We start from the raw sequence: 22,416 nt of genomic DNA on the forward strand, positions 1-22,416 counted from the left end.
GACTCCCAGGCCTATCTCTACCAATTCTGCATGTGTCCCTAACAGTATCTAGGCTGCTTTTCATAAACTTCATGCCCCCACCGCCACCCCCCGTCCCCCACCACCCCATAGCCTGCAGTTCTCTAGTGCTGACTGCAGAAGTTTCGGGTGGTTTACATGCCCCATTTAATTTATTCTCCAGCAAACTCTTTTGGAAAGGTTTTGTCATTCCCCGTCTCTCTCTCTCTGGGGAGGTGGAGGGAAGACTTGACTTTCATTCTACAGTAAAGGATCTCATGGTTCAGAGGAAGGTCAAAGACCCTTGATCCTTGACCCTGAGAACTAGAACATCTAGTCCTTTAACTTCTTAGCCTGGGCCCTGGACAAGAGACTTTAGCTATCGGAGGTCTCAGACAGACGGCTCCGCAGAGAGGAAGGAAAGCGCAGTGCCTGCATTGTGCACACTCTTCCAAGCTTGTGGGCCTGCGGTCTCCGTCACTGTGCGTTTTCTTCTCTTCTGAAGGTTGTCACTGAGCCGCCCAATGGGCTGAAACTCAACATGAGGGCAACTTACTTCAAGATCTCTCACGAAATGCTGGACCAGTGCCCGCACCCTGCCTTCAAGCCGCTGGTCTACGTGCTGGCATTCTTTCATGCTGTGGTGCAGGAGAGAAGGAAGTTTGGGAAGATTGGCTGGAACGTGTACTATGACTTCAATGAGTCTGACTTCCAGGTGACAGTGGCTGCTTCTCCTTGGAAATCGCTTCCTTAGGTGGCTGCTTCCTCCCCGACTTTCCTCTGAGTTCAACCACAGCAGGGTTGCGCCGTTCCCAGCAGCCTTTTCAGAAAAGTATCAGAATGTGAACAGCTTGGTGGGTTTCAGTGTAACTGAGTGTGTTCTCTTCTTTTAAGGTCTGCATGGAAATTCTGAACACGTACTTAACGAAAGCCTTCCAGCAACGGGACCCGAGGATCCCGTGGGGCAGCCTCAAGTACCTAATTGGAGAGGTAGGGGTGACCGGGGATCCTTCTGCAGGTGCCTCTAGGGCTACAGAGCTGTGACCTTGTGCCCCTATTTTCCTCTGAGCCCTCAGAGCCAGCCTCTTCTGCCCCTGTTCCCCTTGAGTCTCTGTGACATTCTCTCTGCTCTCACCCAGTTGTTATTTGTCCTAAGTGAGCTCTATTCACACAGAGGTTCCCTGAGCTGGATCCATGGCTGGGGATCCAGGCTAGGCATCCTCTAGCCCCTTGCTTCCACTGTCGCTGCGTACAGAGCTTACAGGAAGCTTCCCCGGTGGTCTGCACACGGCTCAAGCAGTGACATCAATTCCAAAGACAGAAGCAGCTGCTGGCTTCTTTGGCTGTTTGTTTGATGTGTTTGGGGGACTTTACTTGCTGCACAGGGGCTACCAACACTTCCTGAGGGCTTCTTATTGCTTTGGGCCCTATCCCTTGGGAAGCCAGCAAAGCCACAGATCAATTGTGTGAACAGTGGCCCAAAAGGCTATGCAAGTCAACAGGTTCGAGCCTTGCAGCAGCCAGGCTGTAGGCGTCTCTTGACCCTGGGCGCGCCTCTGGCCCCGGGCCCCCAGGGTGCACACAGTAGGTTCTGAGCTCCTGGCTGGCTCTCAGGCCCTCTAATTTCAGGTCATGTATGGAGGACGGGCCATCGACAGCTTTGATCGCCGCATCCTGACCATCTACATGGATGAGTACCTGGGGGACTTCATTTTTGATACTTTCCAGCCATTCCACTTCTTCCGGAACAAGGAAGTGGACTACAAAATCCCTGTTGGTGATGAAAAGGAGAAATTTGTTGGTGAGATTTCTCAGACATGAAAAGATTTTCAAGGCTTTTTCTAAGGGAGACCATACATTTCAACTGGCTCCTCTCCTGGTGGGGCTCCTTGGCTGGTCAGGTGTGGTCTGTTAAGCCTGTTAGGTGGCTTGGCAGACAATTCCTGGCTGCAGAGCTGATAGAGTTCAGATTTCCCATCCTGCAATGATGGTAAATAAATCAGGGTCCACCTGGAAGGGCAGAGTGGCCACAGTGAAGCTCACTGAGACTTTTTCAGAAAAGATGGATATACGGCTGGACTGGGTGCGGTAGTGTAGAATTTTTACATTAAAAACGTCATTGGCTGGTTATGGTGACTCGCACCTGTAATCCCTTCTTTGGAAGGCCAAGAAGGGCAGATCGCTTGAGCCGAGAAGTTCAAGACCAGCCTGGGCCACCAAGCAAGATCCCATCTCTACAAAAAGATAAAAAATCAAAACAAAAACAAAAACAAAAAATTAAACAAACAAAAAACAATAAAAAAAATTAGTCGAGTGTGGTAGTGAACACCTGTAGTACCAGCTACTTGGGAGGCTGAGATGGGAGAAACGCTTGAGCCCAGGAGGTCGACGCTGTAGTGATCAATGCACGTCAGTGCACTCCAGCCTGGGTTACTGAGTAAGACCCTGTCTCAAAAAAAAAAAAAAAAGTCACCCTCTAAACAGTAGAAATTAGTCTTGCATGTCTGGGGACTTTGAGGCTGTGGGCCCTGAGAAAGCACAGGTGGCTGGACAGTGTGCCACCTCCGTTGTTCTCTTGATTGCAGAAGCCATTGAGGCCCTCCCGCTTGCCAACACGCCAGAAGTGTTTGGTCTCCACTCCAACGCTGAGATCGGCTATTACACACAGGCGGCTCGAGACATGTGGGCTCATCTGCTGGAGCTGCAGCCTCAGACAGGTAAAGTCTTACTCCGGAGGACTTCATTAGTTTGAGTGGGGTTTTACGATTGCTTCTTGTAGCTCTCCCACATTGCTGATGGCTTTCCCAGAACCGGAAGGCTCAGGAGGCTCCAGTTCTACACCTAGATGCCTTGCTTTCTCTGAAAAGTGTCCTGGTTTTAGGGGAATCCAGCAGTGGCATCAGCCGCGATGATTATATTGGCCAAGTGGCCAAAGACATAGAAAACAAGATGCCCAAAGTCTTTGACTTGGACCAAGTGAGGAAGCGCCTTGGAACAGGAATCTCCCCCACTTCGGTGGTGCTCCTGCAGGAGCTGGAACGCTTCAACAAGCTTGTGGTCCGGATGACCAAGTCTCTGGCTGAACTTCAAAGGGTGAGCCTGTCTCTCATGTGTAGATTACTGCCTAGACATGTGGCACCTGGGGTTCTGATCGAGTCTTGCCGAATGCTCTTGATTCTAAATAGGCCTTAGCTGGAGAAGTTGGAATGAGCAATGAGTTAGACGATGTGGCCAGGTCTCTTTTTATCGGGCAGATCCCTAATATCTGGAGAAGGCTTGCTCCTGACACCTTAAAGTCCCTTGGAAACTGGATGGTCTACTTCCTGCGGCGGTTCAGCCAGTACATGTTGTGGGTAAGAGGCACGTTACTACCTCCTCTCTGTCTGCCGATTCAAGTGTCAACCTAGACTCCCTCAAACCACCTCCCAAGCCCCTCTTTCCATGTCCAGCAGTAACCTCTGTTAGAGTTTAGTGGGTGCTCTGGAAATGGTCTGAGATTCTTACAAGCATATCTGTATCTTCAGTTTTTCCTTTTCTTTTTTCTTTTGAAGACTCTGAAGCATACTATGCATACCCGATTATTTTATCTAAGCGTATATCTTGGCACTTGTTCCATATTAGTACACAGAAAGCAAGCTTGTTCTTTTTTAGAGTATGCCATCGTACAAATGTTCCATATCCTTTCTCTTCCTTCTGTATCCTGAAAATATGGTAACTGTCTACATTTAGGTGGTTACCATATATATATATATATATATATATATATATATATATTTTGCTAATACAAATAACATTCTGGCGCACATGTCTATGAATATGCATAGGGGTGTATTCCACGGATAAATTCTGACAGTGGAAGAGTTGGATCAAAGAGCGTGTGCATTTTAAATTTTGATAGCTCTTGTTGGCTGGTTCTTAGAAAGGCTGAAACCACAGTCTATGAGCGTGCTTCTTTCCTCACCCCTCTGCAACACTGTGTTCTTAACATTTTGGATCCCTGTCTCCCTGATAGGTGAAAATAAGATCTCATTGTTTTGCTTTGCGTGTCTTTAATTATGGTGAGCCTGAGTGTATTTCGCATACTTTACAGATATTTCGTGTTGGCTTTTTCTGTGAATTGTCCTTTTGTATCTGGATTTCATTTTTAGTAAGGTCTCCATCATCTCACTGATGGTTAAGAGCTCTTTGCAAATCAAAGAAATTAGCCCTTGGTCTGTATTTCTCCCAGCTTGTCATAAGTCTTGACTTTGCTTACATTATTTTTTCCGCAGAAAAGCTTTACATTTTTACGTAGTCAAACCTATAAGGCTTTTCTTTGTTATCCTGGGCTTTGTATTTCCTACTCCATGATATGAAAGCATTCACTGGGGATGTGGCCCAGTACTTTTGTGGTTTTATTTTTATATCTAAATCTTTGATCTACCTGGACTGTGGCAGTCCAGATTGTTTTTCTCAAATGGGTGGCCAGTTGTGCCAACGCCATCTTTTGCCACTCAGGTGAAATACGTCTTTTATCATAAACTAACTTCCAGGACAGCTTTGACCTGGCATTGGATGGCAGCCCCAGGCTCCCAGCACTTGCCCTGTCTTCTCTCCAGGTCACCGAGGGTGAGCCCAGCGTGATGTGGCTCTCGGGGCTGCACATCCCTGAGTCCTACCTCACGGCGCTGGTGCAGGCCACCTGCCGGAAGAACGGCTGGCCGCTGGACCGCTCCACCTTGTTCACACAAGTGACCAAGTTCCAGGACGCAGATGAAGTGAATGAGCGGGCGGGACAAGGTACCGTCAGCTCATCAGGGATCCACAGCCTCTCACTTAGGATTTCTCTCCCTGAGCCACCTCCAAGTCAAAGGGATAGGCATAGCGTGGGCCTCGATGGGCCAGGCCATGTTTGAAAGGCAGCCTGCCAAAAATATTTCCTGTCTGTGCACTGCCCATGTCGTAACACCTCTGAGGGTGGATACAGAAGTTTCTCTTCCACTTTCTCCGTTGAGACCTGGGGTCTATGGCAGGGGAGACCTGAACCATGTTCACTCTGCTAGCTCATGGGAAGTGGGCTCCTAGGGCAGAATTAGCTCTTGCAAAAACCATCAGGTGGCTTTCCTGTCACCCCTGACAGAGCCAGGGGCATGGGAGCCACAGAGCAGTATGGACTAACTTGGTTGGAACTCTTTGATTATGCCATAACTTCAGGTCCTTTAGACAATGGTTACTGACTGTGTAAACGAGAACTGGAAACTGCTGTTTCCCCGGGGCCATGTTGTCTTAAGAGTTCATTTAACTGCAAGGAACAAAAGCTCTTTTGAGATGGCTTAAGGAGTGGGGACTTACAGTAAAGATGTAGGGACTCTCCAGCTCTCAGTGGCGGGGCAGCTGGCAGGTGTCTGGGCTGCCACTCTCTCTGGGGCCACAGGCGTGTGCTCCTCTCTTCTCCTCTTTGTATGTCTGCTGGGTCCTCCTCCCCGGGGACCACTTTCTCTGTGAGGCTTCTACTTCCTGCTCCCCAGCCACTTCGGCTCCCAGGGTAGCCGGGGTTGCCATGGTGCCCATTCTGACTGTGGTGCCATGCATCTTCCTAGCCTGGGGGCCCAGGGTGGTCTAAGTCCGTCGACCTTGGTGCCTCATTCCTGGGGGAGAGGCCACCGCCCCGCACCCACTTCTCTGGGCCCTGGGGGAGGGCCACGGGGTGTCCTGTCTGAGTCGCTCCTCCACAGAGGGAAGGTGGGCAGGACAGAAGCACTGGAGAAGGGCCTGGGCTGTCCCCAGGGCGCTGGGGAGGAGGCCAGCCAGTGGCTCGTGTGTGTCGCTGTGTGCGCCTGATGGCAGGCTGTGGATGCTCCGGTTGTATCCAGTCTCTTCCTTGTGTCTCTAGGGTGCTTTGTCTCAGGACTGTACCTGGAGGGTGCTGACTGGGATATAGAAAAAGGATGTCTTATCAAGAGCAAACCCAAGGTGCTGGTTGTGGACCTGCCGATCCTGAAGATCATCCCCATTGAAGCCCATCGCCTCAAGCTGCAGGTGAAGGTCCCAGCCCCTCCTCTGACACTAGAGCCCTTCCTCTTCTGACTGTAGTTATGGCTGAGGTGGTTTCCAATAGTCCTGCTTTTTAAAACAGGGATGCCTAAGCTTTATGGGCTGGGGAGAGTCTTGGAGCCGTGATAAAAGCTCTGGAGAGCCGCTTCCCGGGAAAGGCGCGGCTGCGCATGTGTGGACGCCGATCCTTCCAGAGGTGTCAGGCTCAAGTTGTGAGCCTGTGGTCAAGACTAACCAAGGGGAGACTCCCTCCCTTGCAAAATGCTGCAGACGTTGCCTGAGTCATAAAGTGGTTCCCTCTGGTGTGGACAGCACATGCCTTCTGCTCTGCCTGGGCCAGGGCCCACTTTTAACCAGTGTCAGTGTGAAGCCAGGTCCCCGTGAAGCTGGCAGAGGGCGGCCCTGCACAGCCCCAGCCTCGTGTGTTCTCAGGTGCAGTTTTGCACGGGGGCCCCTGTCAAAACTTACACTGCCCCTTTGCCTTTATCCCTCTGCACCCTCTCTCCACGGGGGCGCCTCACCGGCCTCTCCCTTGCAGAATACCTTCCGGACCCCCGTCTACACCACCTCCATGAGAAGGAACGCCATGGGAGTCGGCTTGGTGTTTGAAGCTGATCTCTTTACCACGAGGCACATTTCTCACTGGGTGCTGCAAGGAGTATGCCTCACCCTGAATTCTGATTAACCTTTGGGTGAAGAAAACTGCTTAATGAATTCGGAGCCTCGGGCTGGTTGGGAAGAGTGATCAGGTCTGCTGTCATTTCTTGGGGCCTCTCAAGAGGCAGGAGGGGGACTGACACTGATTTTTCATTTGAAATCAGCCATTTAAATCTCTTTCCATACAAATTAACCTGAATGGTTTTATTTTTAATACTACTTTTTAAAAGGAATTTATATAATCAAAAAGTAAATATTGGAGAGTATTGTAAGGTGTGTGGAGTTTTCTTTTCCTTCTCAGAGAAAACACTTGATGAAGCAAAAGTGCCTGAAATACATAGCATTGGCACAAGTGAGAATCCTAATGTCATTTCCAAAAGTATGTTTTCGACGATCCAGGTCTGTTTCAGCAGATGCTCCTTTTTGGCAAGAAGGGCTGATGATGTCGGGCACACAGCAGAAGTGGCCAGAGTCACCTGGAGCCATTTCTCCCCCTTCCACAACTCTCTGGCCCTAGCTTCTTTGGCTCTGACCTGCTACAGTGACTGTGAGGTTGTTGAGCTTAGTGTTTAGTTCCTGCATGAGCTTCCACCCCCAGCCTGCCTGGGTCTGTGTGGGGTCAGGTGAGGACATGGAACCTCCAGGACCAGTGGTCACTGGGCACCCCTTCCCTCTGTGCACGACAAGGCTGGCCTGGAGCCCTGGCTGGCCACCTGGAGACGAGGGGTGGCTTCACTCCACGAGGGAGGGGAGGGGCTTGCAAGGGCAGCACAGTGGGCAGACGCCATCAGAGGCAAAAGCAGCTTCCCACAGAAGCTCAGGAGCGCAGCACATTCTAAGGACTAGCTCTGGGCAGGGAGGAAGCAGGAGTGGCTTCTGGGACCTGGGATTGCTCTCCCTCCTGCAGTCTCCTAGCCCTCCTTCAGGTGTTTAATAAAAGACACAAAACAGAAGGAAGGCGGGTTTAGAAAATAAAGTTTGTTGGGATCTTAAACATTTTGGATAAAACTAACAAAAAAAATATGAACACACATTCAGGTTGTAGTGCCATGAGGAGTAGCGTCATCTTATTTAGTTCCTTGAGATACACGCACGGCTGCTCGGTGATCGGTGCCGCCCTGGGAAAGGTTGGTCAGGAGGTGACGGGGTCTCCAGGAGGAAGTCGGGAGGTGACAGGGGTCTCCAGGAGGGAGCAGGGGCTGCTCGGCCAGGCTGCCCTGGAGCCTGAGGATAAGGTCAAGGATGGTATGTGTTGCTCCGACTTGAGAATTAATTAGGTGTGTGACTATGTGGCATTGTGAACATCAGGAGTGACGCAGCCGTGGCCGGGGCTTTGTCCGCAGCGCACTTAGGTTACACGGAGCGGGATCAGAAGCAAGCGATTCGGCACACAGGCGTTTGGCCACAGCAATTAGGAAATACATATTCTGCAGCAGGGACACAATCATATTTTGGTGTGAAGAAGAGGGCAAGAGGAGCAGGAGAATTGGTCGGTAGGTGTGAAAAGAGTTTGGCATGCATGGGAATTAAACAGAAAAGGTGTGGCTGAGATTTCCTAGTGGTGCTCACAGTGCATGGACAGCGCGGGGTGGGGCCCAGCGGGCTTCACACAGTTCTGTCCGTCCCTGAGTGCTTCCTCACCACCTTGCTTCCGTTCACCTGGTCAACCGCCAGGGTCTTCACCTCGGGCTGGGCCTGCGGCGGGGTGGCGTGGTGGATCCGATGCGCCACCCCAACGTGGGCCTTGTGCGGCTTTTCGCGGGCCGGGCTGTGCTGCTCGCTGCTTCGGTCAGAGGCGATGGGGGGGATGACGAGGGGCCTCTCTTTGATGAGGTGGACCTCGGCGGACTCCCTAGCCAGTAGAAATGGGGTAGGGTCGGGCATAGCATCCACTGGTTCCCGCAAAAGGAGTTTCCTGCTCTCTGCCCCGAATCTGTAGACCTCTTCAAATTCCGGGTGCAAGGGGGCTGAGAGGCTCTTTTTCATGCGGCGGCGAGGCGTTTCAGGTAGCTTGTCTTTGGGGGGCGCTGGCTTGTAGCTGGCCAGCACGGGGCTCCCTGACGGGCTGGCATCTGAGGTCCCGCTGGAGCTCATGAGCTTCTTCTTGGCGGCGTGCAGCTGGGAGGTCAGGTAGGCGATGGTGCTGGCCCGCTGCTCCAGCTCGCTAGATAGCAGGGTCAGCTTGTGACTCTTGGCCTTCAGCTCCTCCAGGTACTTCTTCTCCCGCTCCTTGATGGTGTTCTCCAGCACTGTGATCATCGCGTTTTTTTGCTCCAGTTCTTTCAACAACTCAGCATTTTCGTTCTCTTTCACTTTCAGTTGGGCTTCCAGCTCTTCACATCTTTTCTTTAATTCGCTGCTTCTAGAAGTCCCATCTCCTACAAGAATAAGCCGAGGAAGGAGGTGAAGAACTCATTAGACTGAGGCTGAGTGGTGAGGCCTACGGGGCAGGCGGACCTGTCTGGTGGGGGGCCCTGTCTAGGCTGTGGGGGCTCTGGAAAGACCCCTCCCCTCCCCAAGGTGGGGAGATCAGGGCATCTCAGAGGCCCTTTCCAGCTCTCAGTTCTCTGGCTTACTGCTTAACAGAATGTCTCTGAACCTTCAAGATGCTGAAGTTAAAAGAGGCAATTGCAGAGTATCAGACCTCAGCAAACACTTAGGATTAAACTGGCCGCAAATCCTTCTGTCTGCTCAGATGGCATTTATGAAATGCCTGCTACATTCAAAGCACTGTTTTAGGAAACTCAAATGTACAAAGAATTCTCCATGTCTACTGCATTAAAACTCTGATGTTTAGAGAAGAGGTGTGGTGCTGTCACTTTGCTCTGCCGCTGGCCTCCTCTCACCCCGCTCCCCGCACCACACACGCACAGAGAGACTCCTTCCCACTTCCTGCTCAGAGAGAGCTGCTTCATCTCTGTGGCTCCTGCCCTTGGCCCCTCGCTGCTGCCCTAACACTTCGAGCCTCTGCCTCCTGCTGTCCCCGGGTGCCTGCCCTCACCCAGTCCTTCAGCACATGCCAGCTGCCTCCTTCTCCTGCTCCGCTGGTGACCTGCAGTCCCTGGTCACCTCACACAGCGCCCTTGGCTCTCAACCCTGGGTAGCCATCCTGCTCCTCCTAACACTGGCTGGCTGGCTGGCCATCCTCCTTGATTGGCCCCTGGGAAGTTCTTTCTAGACTCTTCCTTCCTGGTCTGGAACTCACCTTGAGTGTCAACTCCCGATTCAGTGTCTCCTGAGCACCACTTCTCCAAGTGAGTCTCCATCAGACACACCCTCAAGTCCAGATAGCTACTCTGCTTCCTACATCTTGACTCTCCCAGGGAGACTGGATGCAGTCGCCATCCCCAGCCTCCCCTTCCTGACTGTGCCCTTCTGCCGGCTGCTCAGTGCTGCCACCTCCCTGCTCCTCCAGCCGGCTTTGGTTCCACCTCCTCTCTGGTCTTCCTTTCAGTCCATCCTGTATTTAGGAAGCTTGGTCACCCCTCTAAGTATTCTTGTCCTCTGTTCAAAATGGTTCCTCACTGCCTAATAAAACCCAAACTGCCAGATGCCTTCCAGTTCCACAATCTGTCCCGAATGTTATCTGCTTCCACATAAATCAAAGCTTCCATCACTCTCCCTAAGCCGCCACCTCTTGTTCTGTCTCTGTTGTACCCTCTATCCTTGACCTAACTCCAGACCTGCACACCCAGTTTCCCTGTACCAACTAGGCACTGGACGCCACTGGATGTCTTTCCCAGGCTTCTGTCTCACTTTGAATGTTCCCACCTGCCTGAGCCAGCAGCAGCTCTGCAGCGTGTCCCGCCAGCCAGACTCTGAGCTTTTGAGGGCCCACGGCTGACTGGACTGGTCTTGTGCAGGGCACTTGCATGTTACAAGCTCACTGCAGGTGATGTGCGCTCCTCGAGGTCCCAAAAAATCCAATGTAAGTTGAAAATACCATTAAGTCAAAAGTGTGCTTTTGATATTTTCAGCTTACCATGGGTTTATTTGGACATATCCGTGGTAAGTCGAGGAATGTACTGAATGTGTATTGCCCCATGCAGTTGAAAAATTTTAAGTTGAACCATTGCAAGTTTCTCTTTTTAAGAAACATGTGTCTGTGTGTATATATGCAGGTATAATGTCAGCAAATGACCTCCCTAAAAAGGATGCATGCAGTACTACCTTTCATGAGGTTTATTTTTTTGCCAAAAGGAAAATGGATCCTGAAACACAGTTTCAGAGGTAAAGAGAGGGACAGAGACACACACATATGACTCTATAGACACTGTAAGACCCAGGAGCCCAGCCACCTGGGCTGAACCCCTGCAACCTGAAATGCTGACCTGGGCATGGCACTGGGCCTGGTACCCACTGTCCTTCCCCCAGGGCCTGTGGGACAACAACCTATGCCTGTCGCAAGGCCTTTGCTTTCAGCCCACACGTGGCTGGACAGTGGGCCTTGGGCTCCTTCTGAGGAAGGGCTGCAACCTCAGGCCTTCAACCACATCCCTGGCCTGCTGTGACCATCCTGGGATTTTCTTTCCCCAGACAGTGCTGCAAAAGGTTGATGGACGTTTGGAACATTCAGGAACAAGGCTCTCCCTGGGCTTCTCTCATGTCCTATGAGGGGCAGCCCACAAAGGCAGAAGGCCCTGGCAGTCAGACTGGGGACCTGGATTTGTGGGGCACCTGTCAGATGAAGATGCAGGTTCAGAGATGTCAAAGAACTTGCCCAAGGCCACACAGCCCCTCTGAGTCAGAGCACAGGCCCGAATCTGGGGCTCACTAAGCATCACTCTGGTTCTTTTGGCCACAGCATCCTGACAGCAGCTTTTCCTGGACAGACATTCTCCTTATCATCCTTCCCTGAGAGTCATCTAGCTGTGCTGCCTTCTCCAGGGCGCGGCCTTGGCTCCGGGCTGATGTTTGCCGGCCCTGACTTGAGCGGGCCGTCCTATGGGAAGGCGCTGGTGCGACTCCTCCTCCATCCCCAGCTCTGGAGAGCTGCTTCGGTGACTGTCCTTCCTGGGAATCAGCACCTCCTGTTTTGCCAATTTCTTGCTCTTTATAGAAAGCTCCACTCTACCTCCTCCTCTGTACATACCCCCTTTCTGGAAATTTCAGTCTTCCCATGAAAGCTTGGTGCACACTGAGCTGACAACAGCAACTGATGCTGGTCTCCAAACACCACACTGCTGAGCCTGCCCAAGCGTTAGGGCACTGCAGTGCTTATAAACCTGTGCACTCCCAGGGCCAGCCCAGACTTCTGGGGTCACAGCCCCCAGGGGAGGGAAGCCAAGAGTCTATGCTGTACCCTGGGTCCCGGAGCTGCTTGGAATTGGGCAAGTTTTGGGTGCACTAATGTAAAACAATTTTCACCACTGGGAGGGGAGATACCCCACTGGAACCACCTGAGAGGCTTTTGAAACTGCCTCTTCTAAGACACAGCCCTTGCTGTGAGGACCCTGCTGCTGCTGGGAGCACTACATCAGGTGGGTGGGCAGGCAGGCGGGCGGCCTTGGGATCTGGGGCTGAGAACCTTGACTGGAGAGGCCACAGGGCAAAAGTATGCTTCTTCAGATTAGCCTGGGCCAGGAGGGGACAGGGAGCAAGGACGCCCTGGCTTCCGTGACACGGGTAGCTCCTTTCCCAAGGCTTCAGTGGTGGCAGATGTGGACGCTGGAGGTCTCCAACGTCAGGTTGAAACCCTGTTCCTCTGCATTCCCAGAGGCCCAGCTCCCGGTCCCAGGGCTTCGGGGGAGGTCCCTGGTGTCCCTCCGCAGGGAGACTTCTGAGGACAGCCTCCTGTTCTTCCACCCCAAGAAGCCCATGGCGCCTTCCCTACCACACACAGACAGAAAGACGTCTGGGCTCCTCAGAGGCACACTCAGGAGGCTGTAATATGAGCAATGCAAATGGAAAATATTAGTGCTCGGTAATCCGCTAAGGCTTGGTGGAAATGGTCCGTGTCTTTGACAAGGAACTGGACACTCTCAGGAATGATAACTGCCATTGTGAGGCCTGTTTAGAAAAAGGCATTGTGGGGATGGAGAAGTTCTTCTTCAAAGTTTCTTGAAACCATGAAGAGCTTGTCATTTCCTTGCTCTATGTATATCTCTATGTATGTTCCCATGCAGCTGCTCTGACTTGCCCCAGCATGCCTGGACAAGGCTAAATGAGCCCCGGACCATAGTACATGCTATTCCTTATTTGGAAACCCTCCTGACCCTCTCATGACTAGCTTCCTCTTTTCTTAGTCCTCTTTCCCCTTTGCCTATTTAGGAAAGTTTCAAGCTTTTAACCAATCGGGTTAAGCCGCGAGGTCCCATTCCGGCCAATGGAAACGGGACACAGTCATAGGGCAACTGCATCAGGTTATGAAGATTAGAAATGTCCTCGTCTCCTTTGTTCGAGTGTGCTCTTGTGGCGAGACTGCTGGCGAGTTGCACCCTTTCTGCAGAAAGTAAACTAGCCTTGCTGAGCCATCCATTGCCTTGGTGTGTTCTTCCCGACGCGATAAACCCGTTTCCAACAGGCGTCTCTGCACAAACATGGATTCAGCACTTTCCAAATTCCCACCCTGTTCTGGGGAGCAGGCTCTCTGCAGCAGGCACAGAGAGCCCTGGGAAGGCCTGGGTTTCTGTCTCTCCTCCGGCAGCCAGCAGGCGGATGCCCTTTGGGGTTCCCTGAGGTCCTGGAGGATTCTGGATGGGGGAAGGTTCTGGGGCTGTAGTCCAGAGAAAGCCCTGGATCCTCAGGGAGCTGTCTAGTAATGTGACCGCTCGCCCGCCAGCATTTAGCAAGCAGCTGCTCTGTGCCAGGCCCGTGCCAGGCCCATGCCAGGCGGCAGTGACACAGAGGAGCGGGGGCGGTTCTGCCCAATGCTGCTGCTGCTGTTCCTCCTCCTTTTGGGTTTAAGTCACATCTATTTTTATGTCCTGATTACACAAGGAACACATGTTCATTGTAGGAAAAATCAGAAAAACATATAATAGGCATTCCAAATATATGTGTCAGTCAAAAGAAAACAAAATCACTCATCCCCCTGCCCACTAATAACCATTTGCCACACGGAGGGATCCAAACATCCTTCTCATCTTCCCTTAGAGAGCTCAGGCCACACGCGTAATTCTTCCTAGCAAGTGTGTGACTAGTGAAAACGGCACTGACATGTACCACAAAGGGAAAGGTACTGTCATTTACTTCTGGGGAGGAGTTCTTACCTGTCTGTTCCGAACTTTTGACTGTCAGCTCATATGTTAAATCTAAAAGGGAAATGTTACACATTAATTCTGTTACCATACATTTCAAAATCTTCATCAGCTTTGAAAATGCAAAACCGATGCCCACGATTGGCCAGCAAGTCCTACCCAGACAGAGCAGGGTTTGGCAGCAGGAGAGGCGAGCATGAGAGCAGCAGAAAATACCAGGGGCTGCTGTGCTCCCTGGGGTCAGAGGGCACCCTCTGTTTCCCCAAACTCCCTTCCCCATTCCCCCACGACATAGCCCAACCATCCAAAACAAGCCAGCAGCTGGCTCTATGTATCACACAGGTTATATCTTGGTTATCAGTTCCAAAACGCATTGGAGATTCTAACCATTGTATTTTAATCTCTTAAGTCCTCAGTATGCCAAGAAAAGGCTTTGCAGCTTTATGCTCAGTGCATCTTGATTATGCAATGAGGATGATATAAGGCATTCAGATGGACTCCTGCAATGACGATGGGAGCTGGGGGCAGGGCAGGCCTAGCACGTTCTGGCGCTGGGCTCTGCCGTGCCCCATAGCTGCCCCCCGCCTGCTCGGGCCTGCTCCCCGATGTACCTGTGCAGTGCTGCTGCAGCCGCCTGATCTCGGAGTGCAGCCCCTTGAGTGTGCTGGCATGCTCCCGCTGAAGGAACAGGAGGTTCTTCTGTGCGCTGTGCAGCTGGTTCTCCAGGTTTGTGGCTGCCATGCTGACATCCAGGGGACCTGTGGGTAACACAGACCCTGGCTGCGGTCCCTGAAAAGGGTCCCAGGGCTGCCTGCCCTCCTTGGCTCTGGGTGCAGAAGGGTGTGCACTTCCCAGGAGAGAGCAGAAGGAAACCACACCGCCTGAAGGGCAGGGCACGGGGGCACCAGGGCTATACTCCCATCACTGCAGGCAGGCCCCAGGCCAGGGACAGCAGCCTCTGCTTCCTGAGCACCTCAGGGTGTGCCCTAGCACTTAGCACCATGCCTCACACACGAATGAGTGAGGCCCACTCCACCGTACAAAGTCACTTCCCTTTACTCATGAGGAAACAGATCAAGAGAGGCAGATTCGCGAGCCTGGGGTCACACAGCCAGTGAGGTATGGAGCAGGGATTCTAATCCAGGGACCCGTTTCCAAATCCTGTCCTCTCCATGCACCACCTCACCCCAACAGAGACCAAATCACTCCCAAAAGATTTCCCTGACCAGGAAGCACTGACAGCTTCCTCATGGGAAAAGTTGGCACCTGGGAAATGGGCCCAACATTTCCTCTAAATGGTATCTGGAGCCGGCCAAAGGAAGGCGGGAGAGCTGGGCTGAATTCCAGAGGGAAGCCCCCTGCACTTCACAGCACAGAGAGGAGCCACAGATCCTTCTTGGGAAGGTTTGAGAACATATCTCATGGGGCCAGGGGGTGGCACAGGTGTCTGGAGTCTGTCCCCAATGCTTGGCCCCTCCCAGCCCCAGCTTCCAGCATCTGATGCTTACTCAGGGCCCCAGACTCTACCTTCATCGTAACTCGAGAAATGTGGTGAAGTCATGGGTCTTTCTGGAAAAGCTACCAGAGTAATTCAAGACGCTTGTACAGCACTGAAAAATACTGAGGATGAAATGTGGGTTATTTGCTTATAAATTATTATTGTAAACACAGAGCCTCAGAATGCATTTTTCCTAATTTGCTATTCCAGAGAACCCTCCGTAAAGGAGGTACAACTTCTCAATGGCTCCTGGGACACAGCCCATTTGTAGGATGCCACAATGGGACCGTTTTGGAGACCCTGACACACCCAGGCTGTCACTGCTTCAGATGACACCAATTGCTTGTCAATGATCTGTACGACCAGTGATGTGTATGCACACTAGCTCTGGAGCTAGGACGAGTTCATAACGAACTTCAGACATACACTTTCATCACACGAAGACACTTCCCAGGCGCTGCTCAGGGGGAAAGCCACAGACTCCACTCCAAGGGCAACCTGAGAACGCAGAGAAGGAAATAAAACACGACGGAGCTCACTAAGGGGAATGAACGATGACACATCCTAAAAAGGACCAAGAAAAAGAGAAACAAGAGGCCCTTTCAGTTGGCGACAAAAACTGGCAGGAGAGGGCCGTGGCCCCAGAACACGGTGAGTAGTCTCGGGGGCACCTCGCCATGAGCAATGATTGGGCAGAGCTGATCAGAAGCCTTGAAATTGGTCATCTCTCTGAACTAGCAATTTATTTTTAGGAACCTGCCAAAGGAAAACTATTACTTTTGTGTGAAAAGAGGTAGCTGTGAGAATGGCCACTATAGTGCAGTTTGCAGTTGGAAAAGACTAGAAACAGACTCAAAACCGACAACAGGGAGTGGGTTAAAAACTGAAGGCGACCATTTCTAGGCATGTTTCTATGAAACAAAGCAGAGATCTCCCCGGCCTTTGACTCCCCTCGCACCAGGGTGCAGACGATGGCAGAGTTGAGTTTCCATCAAGCAGGGCTTTCCTCCGTGGAACTGTGGGCAGCCTTCCGGCAGGAGCGAGAACGGGTGTTTTCTGTCCCCAAAACCGTCTCGTGCTGTAACCGCAAACTCCTGTGTAGGCCGCTGGGCCAGACACTAGTTTCTAAGTGGAACCCCACAGTTCCTGAGATCCCAACACTGTCTGCACAGCACGTGGCCTTGGGGGCCGCTGACCTTAACAAAGGAGCCAGCTACGACAGGGCAGGTTCAGCATGTGGAACGTGTGCCGCGTGCTTGCTGTGGAAAGGGTGAGCACCTTCTGACCTTGCCCGTCCCTCACAAAGCAGAACGCTTGAAAGCGGAACAGCCTCAGCGTCAAAGGAAGGAAAATCCCAGGAGCGCCTGAGAGCTGTCAGTAGCGGTGCCTACGTCTTCCTTCGACTCAGCAATCTGGAGTCATTCACTCTGGCATCAATTCCAGCACCTCACCTGGAGGCTGAATCCCGAAGAGCTGAAAGGGGTTTGGAAGTGGGAACTCTAGCAGAGCTGCCTGACCACTACTTTCAAAGGACAGACTCAAATCCAGGATTCTGTTGGCTGATGGAAGAAGCAGAGCCCATGTGTTAGTGGCTTGCTGTCAAAGAGAAAGAACCATTTAAATGTGATCCAGAATTTAGTGGGTCTCAGATGACAGGAGAGCTGCCCTAGGCCTAGCGTCCTACCTCTCACAAACGCTGTCCCCAGCTACACAACCTGGGGGTGGTCTTGATGCTGGCATCCCCCGCCATCCACTTCCAGTTCATGATGATGTCGCTGGCATCCTGCTTTGAAAGCAGTTCTCAGATCCGTTCAACTGTACCCATCGCCACTGCTGAGGCCATCCGCACCCTCACCCGAATCCCTGCCAGGAAGCCTCCCCGTCCTCTCCTGCCTGCTCCATTCTGCTCTCCACGTGGCAGCAGAGTGGTTTGGTTGTTAAATCGAGACTGCTTAAAAACCTCCAACGGTTCCCGCTGCTCTGAGAATCGGACTGGTCTGTCCGGCCTTGCAACTGGCCCCACCACCCTCGCTTCTCCTACCCCAGGGCTCCTGGTGGCACCAGCTTTCCTCCGGGTGCCCTGCCGGGCTGTGCTTCTCCCACCCTGGTGCCCTCTCATGGCTCCTCCTCTGCCCAGAACACTCTTCTCGGGCCTGTCTCCTGCCCACCTCTCCTGGGTCTGCACTGTCTACTTATCCTTTAGGTCTCAGTAAAAGTTTACTTTCTCCTGGAAACCCTGGCCCCCAGACTCGGCACCTGGTGCATTACCACCCTGTCCCCAGTTCTAGTCTGTGTGTCTCTGTGAGGGTCTGTAAGTGTGAGTCTATTCCCCACCTCCTCGCACAGACTCCAGGCTGTTCACTGCTGCACCTTAAGCCCTAGCACAGTGCCTGGCACCCTGGAGGTCTGCAAATGGGCCCCTGCTGCCAGTCTGTGGAGTGCAGCTGTGGTGCCAGGGGAATGTAAGGGCTTCAGGGTTGAAAAGCCTTTGTTTCCATGGGCTTCCTATTTAGGTGCTTCCTTTACAGGCATACCTTGCGCAAAGAAAACAGGATATTCTAAAACACCCCGAAATGACACGACCACCTCACCCACCATGGTGGCACAAAATGGGATGCGCCTCTATGTAGAGGTCAGTATTTTCTTCTACACACCCCATGGGGGCAGAGGGGAATGGAGTAAAAGTGTTGCCAGCAGCCATCCCTATCATAGTGTGGTATTACATTTTATTTGTAACAAATTTAAATATGATTCAGTAAGTACTCATACTCTAACTGCCTTGGTCAGTCAGCAACTTTGAATTGTAACAATACTGTATTTCATTAATCCACTGTGTTAACTGCAGAAATACAAAAGCATCCTTAAAGTGTCCCATTATGATGGGTAGACAGCCTGGAGAAGAAAAGGCAGGCGAGCAGGGAGAGTGTGATCATGTAACGTGTGGAGCTCGCCAGCAAACGCTGGTGAACCGCTTGGAGCCCTCACAGTGGGGGACAAGGGTCTCCTGGCCTGGGGCATTTCACTGACTGTCACTCTCCCCTTCTTCCACACTCTGTGCTGACTTAAAAGGCCCTGACATGGAGACGCCATCTGTGCAGGGCATTCTACAGCTGTTAGGATATTCCTAAATAAGACAGGTCCACTTGGGGCCAGGGAAACAAAGCACATCTCCAAATGGCATCCAGATTACTCAATTATTTTCTCATCAGCTCAAAAGAATAACAATACCACTGACTTTCTGAGGGCAAAAGAGTTGCCACGGCTTAAAAGACAGTGGTGTTTTCCATTGTGGTCCTTCACTACTGAAGAGAGGTAATCATTGTGATGATGTCACGCTCCCAGTACTGTGGCATGACTGAAGCCACCGAGGCATCCTGTTTAGGCTGAGGAGACCCAGCCGAGAGATGCACATAATTCAGAGGGAGAAATGGAGTTGGTCCCAAGGGACTTAATTCAGTATCAGAGACACTTTAGAAACATGAAGGAACATTCATGACAGATCCGTAATAGGGTCGGCGTGGCGGATGACAGGAGAGACAGGGCGTCTGCTGCAGATGAATAACGCCGCCTGCTGAGTAAGGGCACTCACCCCATCTTAGCTGTGTGTCAGCCAGGAATGGAGGGCAGCTCATCCAGCCTGTCTGGCAAAATGCTTGCACTTTCTGTGTCAAAGGGGCATATGCTACAAATTGTGTGCTCTTTGTACTGCAGCGCTCCGTCCTGAGGCAATCCAACTTTGTTCCTCAGCGTTGCTGGGAGCCATCCACAATCTTACAGTTATTTGCTCAACGAAAGGCGGCAAGGCCAGGACACTGGTCCTCTTCCCTCCTTGAGGATGCTGCCCATGGCTGCAGATAATGGGGCTCCAACTGACTATCACTTCGGGGCTTAGTCACGGCCGCCAGGGGCCAGCCCCCCCAGGTGACTGTGCACAGCTCTGCTGGTTTCTCTCCCCAGAGAATGCCAGCAGAAGCAATGCAAATGGGTACTTCGAAGGTCAAAGTCCTGCAGAATAGGTGACCTTGATCAGGACTCAAAGGTTAAGCCACACGTACATCTTTTCCTATGGCAAATCCACCAGGTACTAAATTAATTTACTGTTCACTCTACATGTTCAGAAAGTTAATACTCAAAAAAGTCTTTTCATTCCAAATCCTATAGAGGTAGGCTCTGAAGACGTGGCAAGACAGCTTCCTGGGTGGGGGGGGTGCACTGCTGTCATTTCCTAGTGTCAACGTGTCTGAAGAAGGCCCGGCCTGGCCGAGTGCACTCTCCAGCAGCCTGAGGACAAGGGGCCCTGTGAACAGCTCAAGCCGAATTCCATTTTCCTTCCAAAGCGCTGTCCCTTCCTCTCAGGGCACTAATGTAACATGGCGACATAATTCTATCCACGGACCACGTGACTTGCCCTTGCACAGTGTTCTTTCACGTTACTTACGTCACTTGCTCTTGCAACCCACCGCTGGGGAAGAGAGGACGCTATCCCACAAAAAGAGAGAATACACACCAATAAATGCATCTAAGCCTTGCTGCTTCTCCTAGCCCACAGGTGATGTGGTGACAATCCCGAGGTCTGGGGCAGATTTAATTTCATGCAGAAATTCAGATGCTTTCCAAGTTGTGCACATCAAGTCTCTAATACGTTGAAACTGCAGAGGAAAAGCAAACACAGCCCACAGAAGTAGCCTTTTGGCATGGAAGGGAAGGCAGCATTCCTCCAGAGTCCAGAGCACAGGGCCAGGCCGTCAGAACAGCACTGCTCGCGCGGAGGCTGGATCCACTGGCTCTCCAGGGTCCACGTTAGAAAATCACACACCTGGCCGGGCGCGGTGGCTCACGCCTGTAATCCCAGCACTTTGGGAGGCCGAGACGGGCGGATCATTAGGTCAGGAGATTGAGACTATCCTGGCTAACACGGTGAAACCCCGTCTCTACTAAAAAATACAAAAAAACAAAAACAAAAACAAAACTAGCCGGGCGAGGTGGCGGGCGCCTGTGGTCCCAGCTACTCGGGAGGCTGAGGCAGGAGAATGGCGTAAACCCGGGAGGCGGAGCTTGCAGTGAGCTGAGATCCGGCCACTGCACTCCAGCCTGGGCGACAGAGCCAGACTCCGTCTCAAAAAAAAAAAAAAAGAAAATCACACAGCTATAAAGGCACTGCCGACCACCCAATACGGCAGAAAGACTCACTAATGACTCTTGCTCGTAATACCAGCAAAGGTTCCTAGGAAGCTGGGTGAGGGTGGGGCTTTCTGGGCCAGGCTAGCACCTCAACAAAGCAGCAAGGCTAGCTTAGGAAGAAAGCACAAGGTATTCCACCCTGTAGCAGGTGTGTCCTGGTTCCTGGGATCCCAGCAGGTGCCCAGTCCCAAGGCCAGGGGGCAGACTCATCCTCTTCCCCTGCAAGGCCAGGCGGATAGGAGTCCTCTGGAGGCTGAGTTAGCAATAGGCTATTCCTGGGAAAAAGCAGCACTCGGCTGCCAAAAACAGCTCTGGTGTTACCCGTGGGAGGAATCAAGGCCAGACTTATCTTCCCCCTTTTAAAAATATGCCTTTTCCTTTAGTGCCTCTCCTGTGTGCACACCTCCTTGCACAAATTTTCATGGTCAAGCACATTTCTGATCACGTTGCATCTCTCTGACTTTCTTGGGACCAAGCCCCACTTCTTCAGAGGCCCTCCTCAGTCTGCCCTTCCCAGCCGCACCCCACGGGGTCCCCTTGGGGCTGTGTGCTTGTCAACACTGGTGTCCTCTAGCCCCTGGCGTGGCCTGGACCCCTCCAACACAGGGCCTTTGCACACCTTGTTCCCTCTGTCTAGAACTCTCGTGGCAAATCATTCCCTGCCCCCTGCCTCATTAACTTCCATTCTTCCCACACATCTGAACTCACACATCACATACGTGCTGCAGATAATTTCCTACCGCTTCATAATGGCACCGAGTGGAGAGCTAAACCAGAACTACACTGCGTTTGCCAAAAAGCACCGCAGCAGCATGAATCTGAACACGACCTCACCCCACCATTTCTCAACATTCCAGAAGCAATATTCTAACGTATTCCTGAGACATTTCCTGGACAAAAAGAAATGGAGTATCTTTGGTAGGAAAGGGTCACACCATTTAAAAATGGGAGATTGTTTCTGGGCAATCAAGAACAAACTTATCTTTTAGCTGAACACAAAGCCTGTGGAAATAGGGTAATAATTTTAGAATCTAAAAAAAATAGCACACTACCACTTAGGTGGTAGCTGTGAATTAGTTATAACGAGCTCTTTTAGATTCTAGTCATGAATAAGTTATGACCATTCACATTTGGTTCTCTCCTGCCATGAACACCGGGAGCCCTGCCGCCCTCTCTGTGCACTTTTTGAAAGGCCCTGACCTGGCAGCACTGCTTGGCCTTTAACAGGGCACAGTGTCTCAGCGTTTGTGCACAAGGACCTCTGGGGGCTTTTCTGTGGGAACTTTCTGTACTGCTCTGGTGTCCTATAGCTTAAGCGTTGCCATCAAGAAAATGAAGGCTGGCCGGGGAACAAAGGCAGCAATTGCAGTGATTGAATGTAACAGGAGGATAAAATGATTCCTAGCAGGGAGGTGGTTTTCTAAGTAGATTCATGGAGTCAGAAAACATTGAGGGTAGAATAAATCTTCAATATCAGGCATCCAACACCCCTTTGTTTCAAGATTAAGAAACTAAGGCCCAAAGAAGATCTGCTTAACACAATGGGATGCAAGAGACTGGCGTGGACAAACTCTTGAGACATTAGACCACGCTTGGGGCGGTAACTGACCCCTATCTTGTTACCTCAGTCATCGTGATGTCTGACTCATGGGGTTGCTTTAAGTGCTAAAAGCAACCAGGACGGGCCTGGCATAGAGTAGTGCTCAATGAATGTTAGCTATATTATTTTTATGTAAACACTGGTCAATAGTCCTATAATTATACCTCAAGATTGTTTACTTAGCCAACTAGGGTATTTCCTGAATATTATCTAAGTATGGAAATGAGCTAGCAAAGAAATTCCAATTACTT

At 51.6% G+C, this 22,416-nt stretch overlaps 2 protein-coding genes and 1 long non-coding RNA gene across 9 annotated transcripts in view; 1 reads left to right on the forward strand and 2 right to left on the reverse strand.

Annotated features, from left to right (window-relative positions):
• DNAH10 (dynein axonemal heavy chain 10) overlaps positions 1 to 6,953 on the forward strand; it is a 175,747-nt gene extending 168,794 nt beyond the window's left edge. For 3 of the 4 annotated variants that reach the window (XM_031650881.1, XM_031650879.1, XM_031650882.1), the window contains 9 exons: positions 503 to 712; positions 892 to 987; positions 1,627 to 1,798; positions 2,583 to 2,714; positions 2,879 to 3,090; positions 3,183 to 3,350; positions 4,596 to 4,776; positions 5,870 to 6,015; positions 6,569 to 6,953. In XM_031650881.1, coding sequence (XP_031506741.1) covers positions 503 to 712; positions 892 to 987; positions 1,627 to 1,798; positions 2,583 to 2,714; positions 2,879 to 3,090; positions 3,183 to 3,350; positions 4,596 to 4,776; positions 5,870 to 6,015; positions 6,569 to 6,715 — 1,464 coding nt within the window. In that variant the 3' untranslated portion in view covers positions 6,716 to 6,953. The remainder of the gene's footprint in view (positions 1 to 502; positions 713 to 891; positions 988 to 1,626; positions 1,799 to 2,582; positions 2,715 to 2,878; positions 3,091 to 3,182; positions 3,351 to 4,595; positions 4,777 to 5,869; positions 6,016 to 6,568) is intronic. The other variant, XM_031650880.1, reaches the window with a different exon arrangement.
• LOC110740781 lies at positions 138 to 6,569 on the reverse strand. The gene is made up of 2 exons (XR_002515908.2): positions 5,329 to 6,569; positions 138 to 1,768 (listed from the first exon to the last, which is right to left on the reverse strand). It is a non-coding gene; the product is annotated as an uncharacterized LOC110740781 (long non-coding RNA).
• CCDC92 (coiled-coil domain containing 92) overlaps positions 6,878 to 22,416 on the reverse strand; it is a 36,265-nt gene continuing 20,726 nt past the window's right edge. The window contains exons 1-5 of one of the 4 annotated variants that reach the window (XM_009181985.4): positions 18,974 to 20,261; positions 15,414 to 15,506; positions 14,498 to 14,644; positions 13,899 to 13,940; positions 6,878 to 9,065 (exon numbers count right to left, since the gene is read on the reverse strand). In XM_009181985.4, the coding sequence (XP_009180249.1) occupies positions 8,293 to 9,065; positions 13,899 to 13,940; positions 14,498 to 14,644; positions 15,414 to 15,447 (996 nt within the window). In that variant the 5' untranslated portion in view covers positions 15,448 to 15,506; positions 18,974 to 20,261 and the 3' untranslated portion in view covers positions 6,878 to 8,292. Of the gene's footprint in view, positions 9,066 to 13,898; positions 13,941 to 14,497; positions 14,645 to 15,413; positions 20,262 to 22,416 lie in introns of those variants that run through there. The other 3 variants (XM_003907350.5, XM_017946307.3, XM_009181986.4) reach the window with 3 other exon arrangements.

Source organism: Papio anubis, chromosome 9 (genome assembly GCF_008728515.1).
Source record: "Papio anubis isolate 15944 chromosome 9, Panubis1.0, whole genome shotgun sequence".
NCBI classification, from domain to species: Eukaryota; Metazoa; Chordata; class Mammalia; order Primates; family Cercopithecidae; genus Papio; species Papio anubis.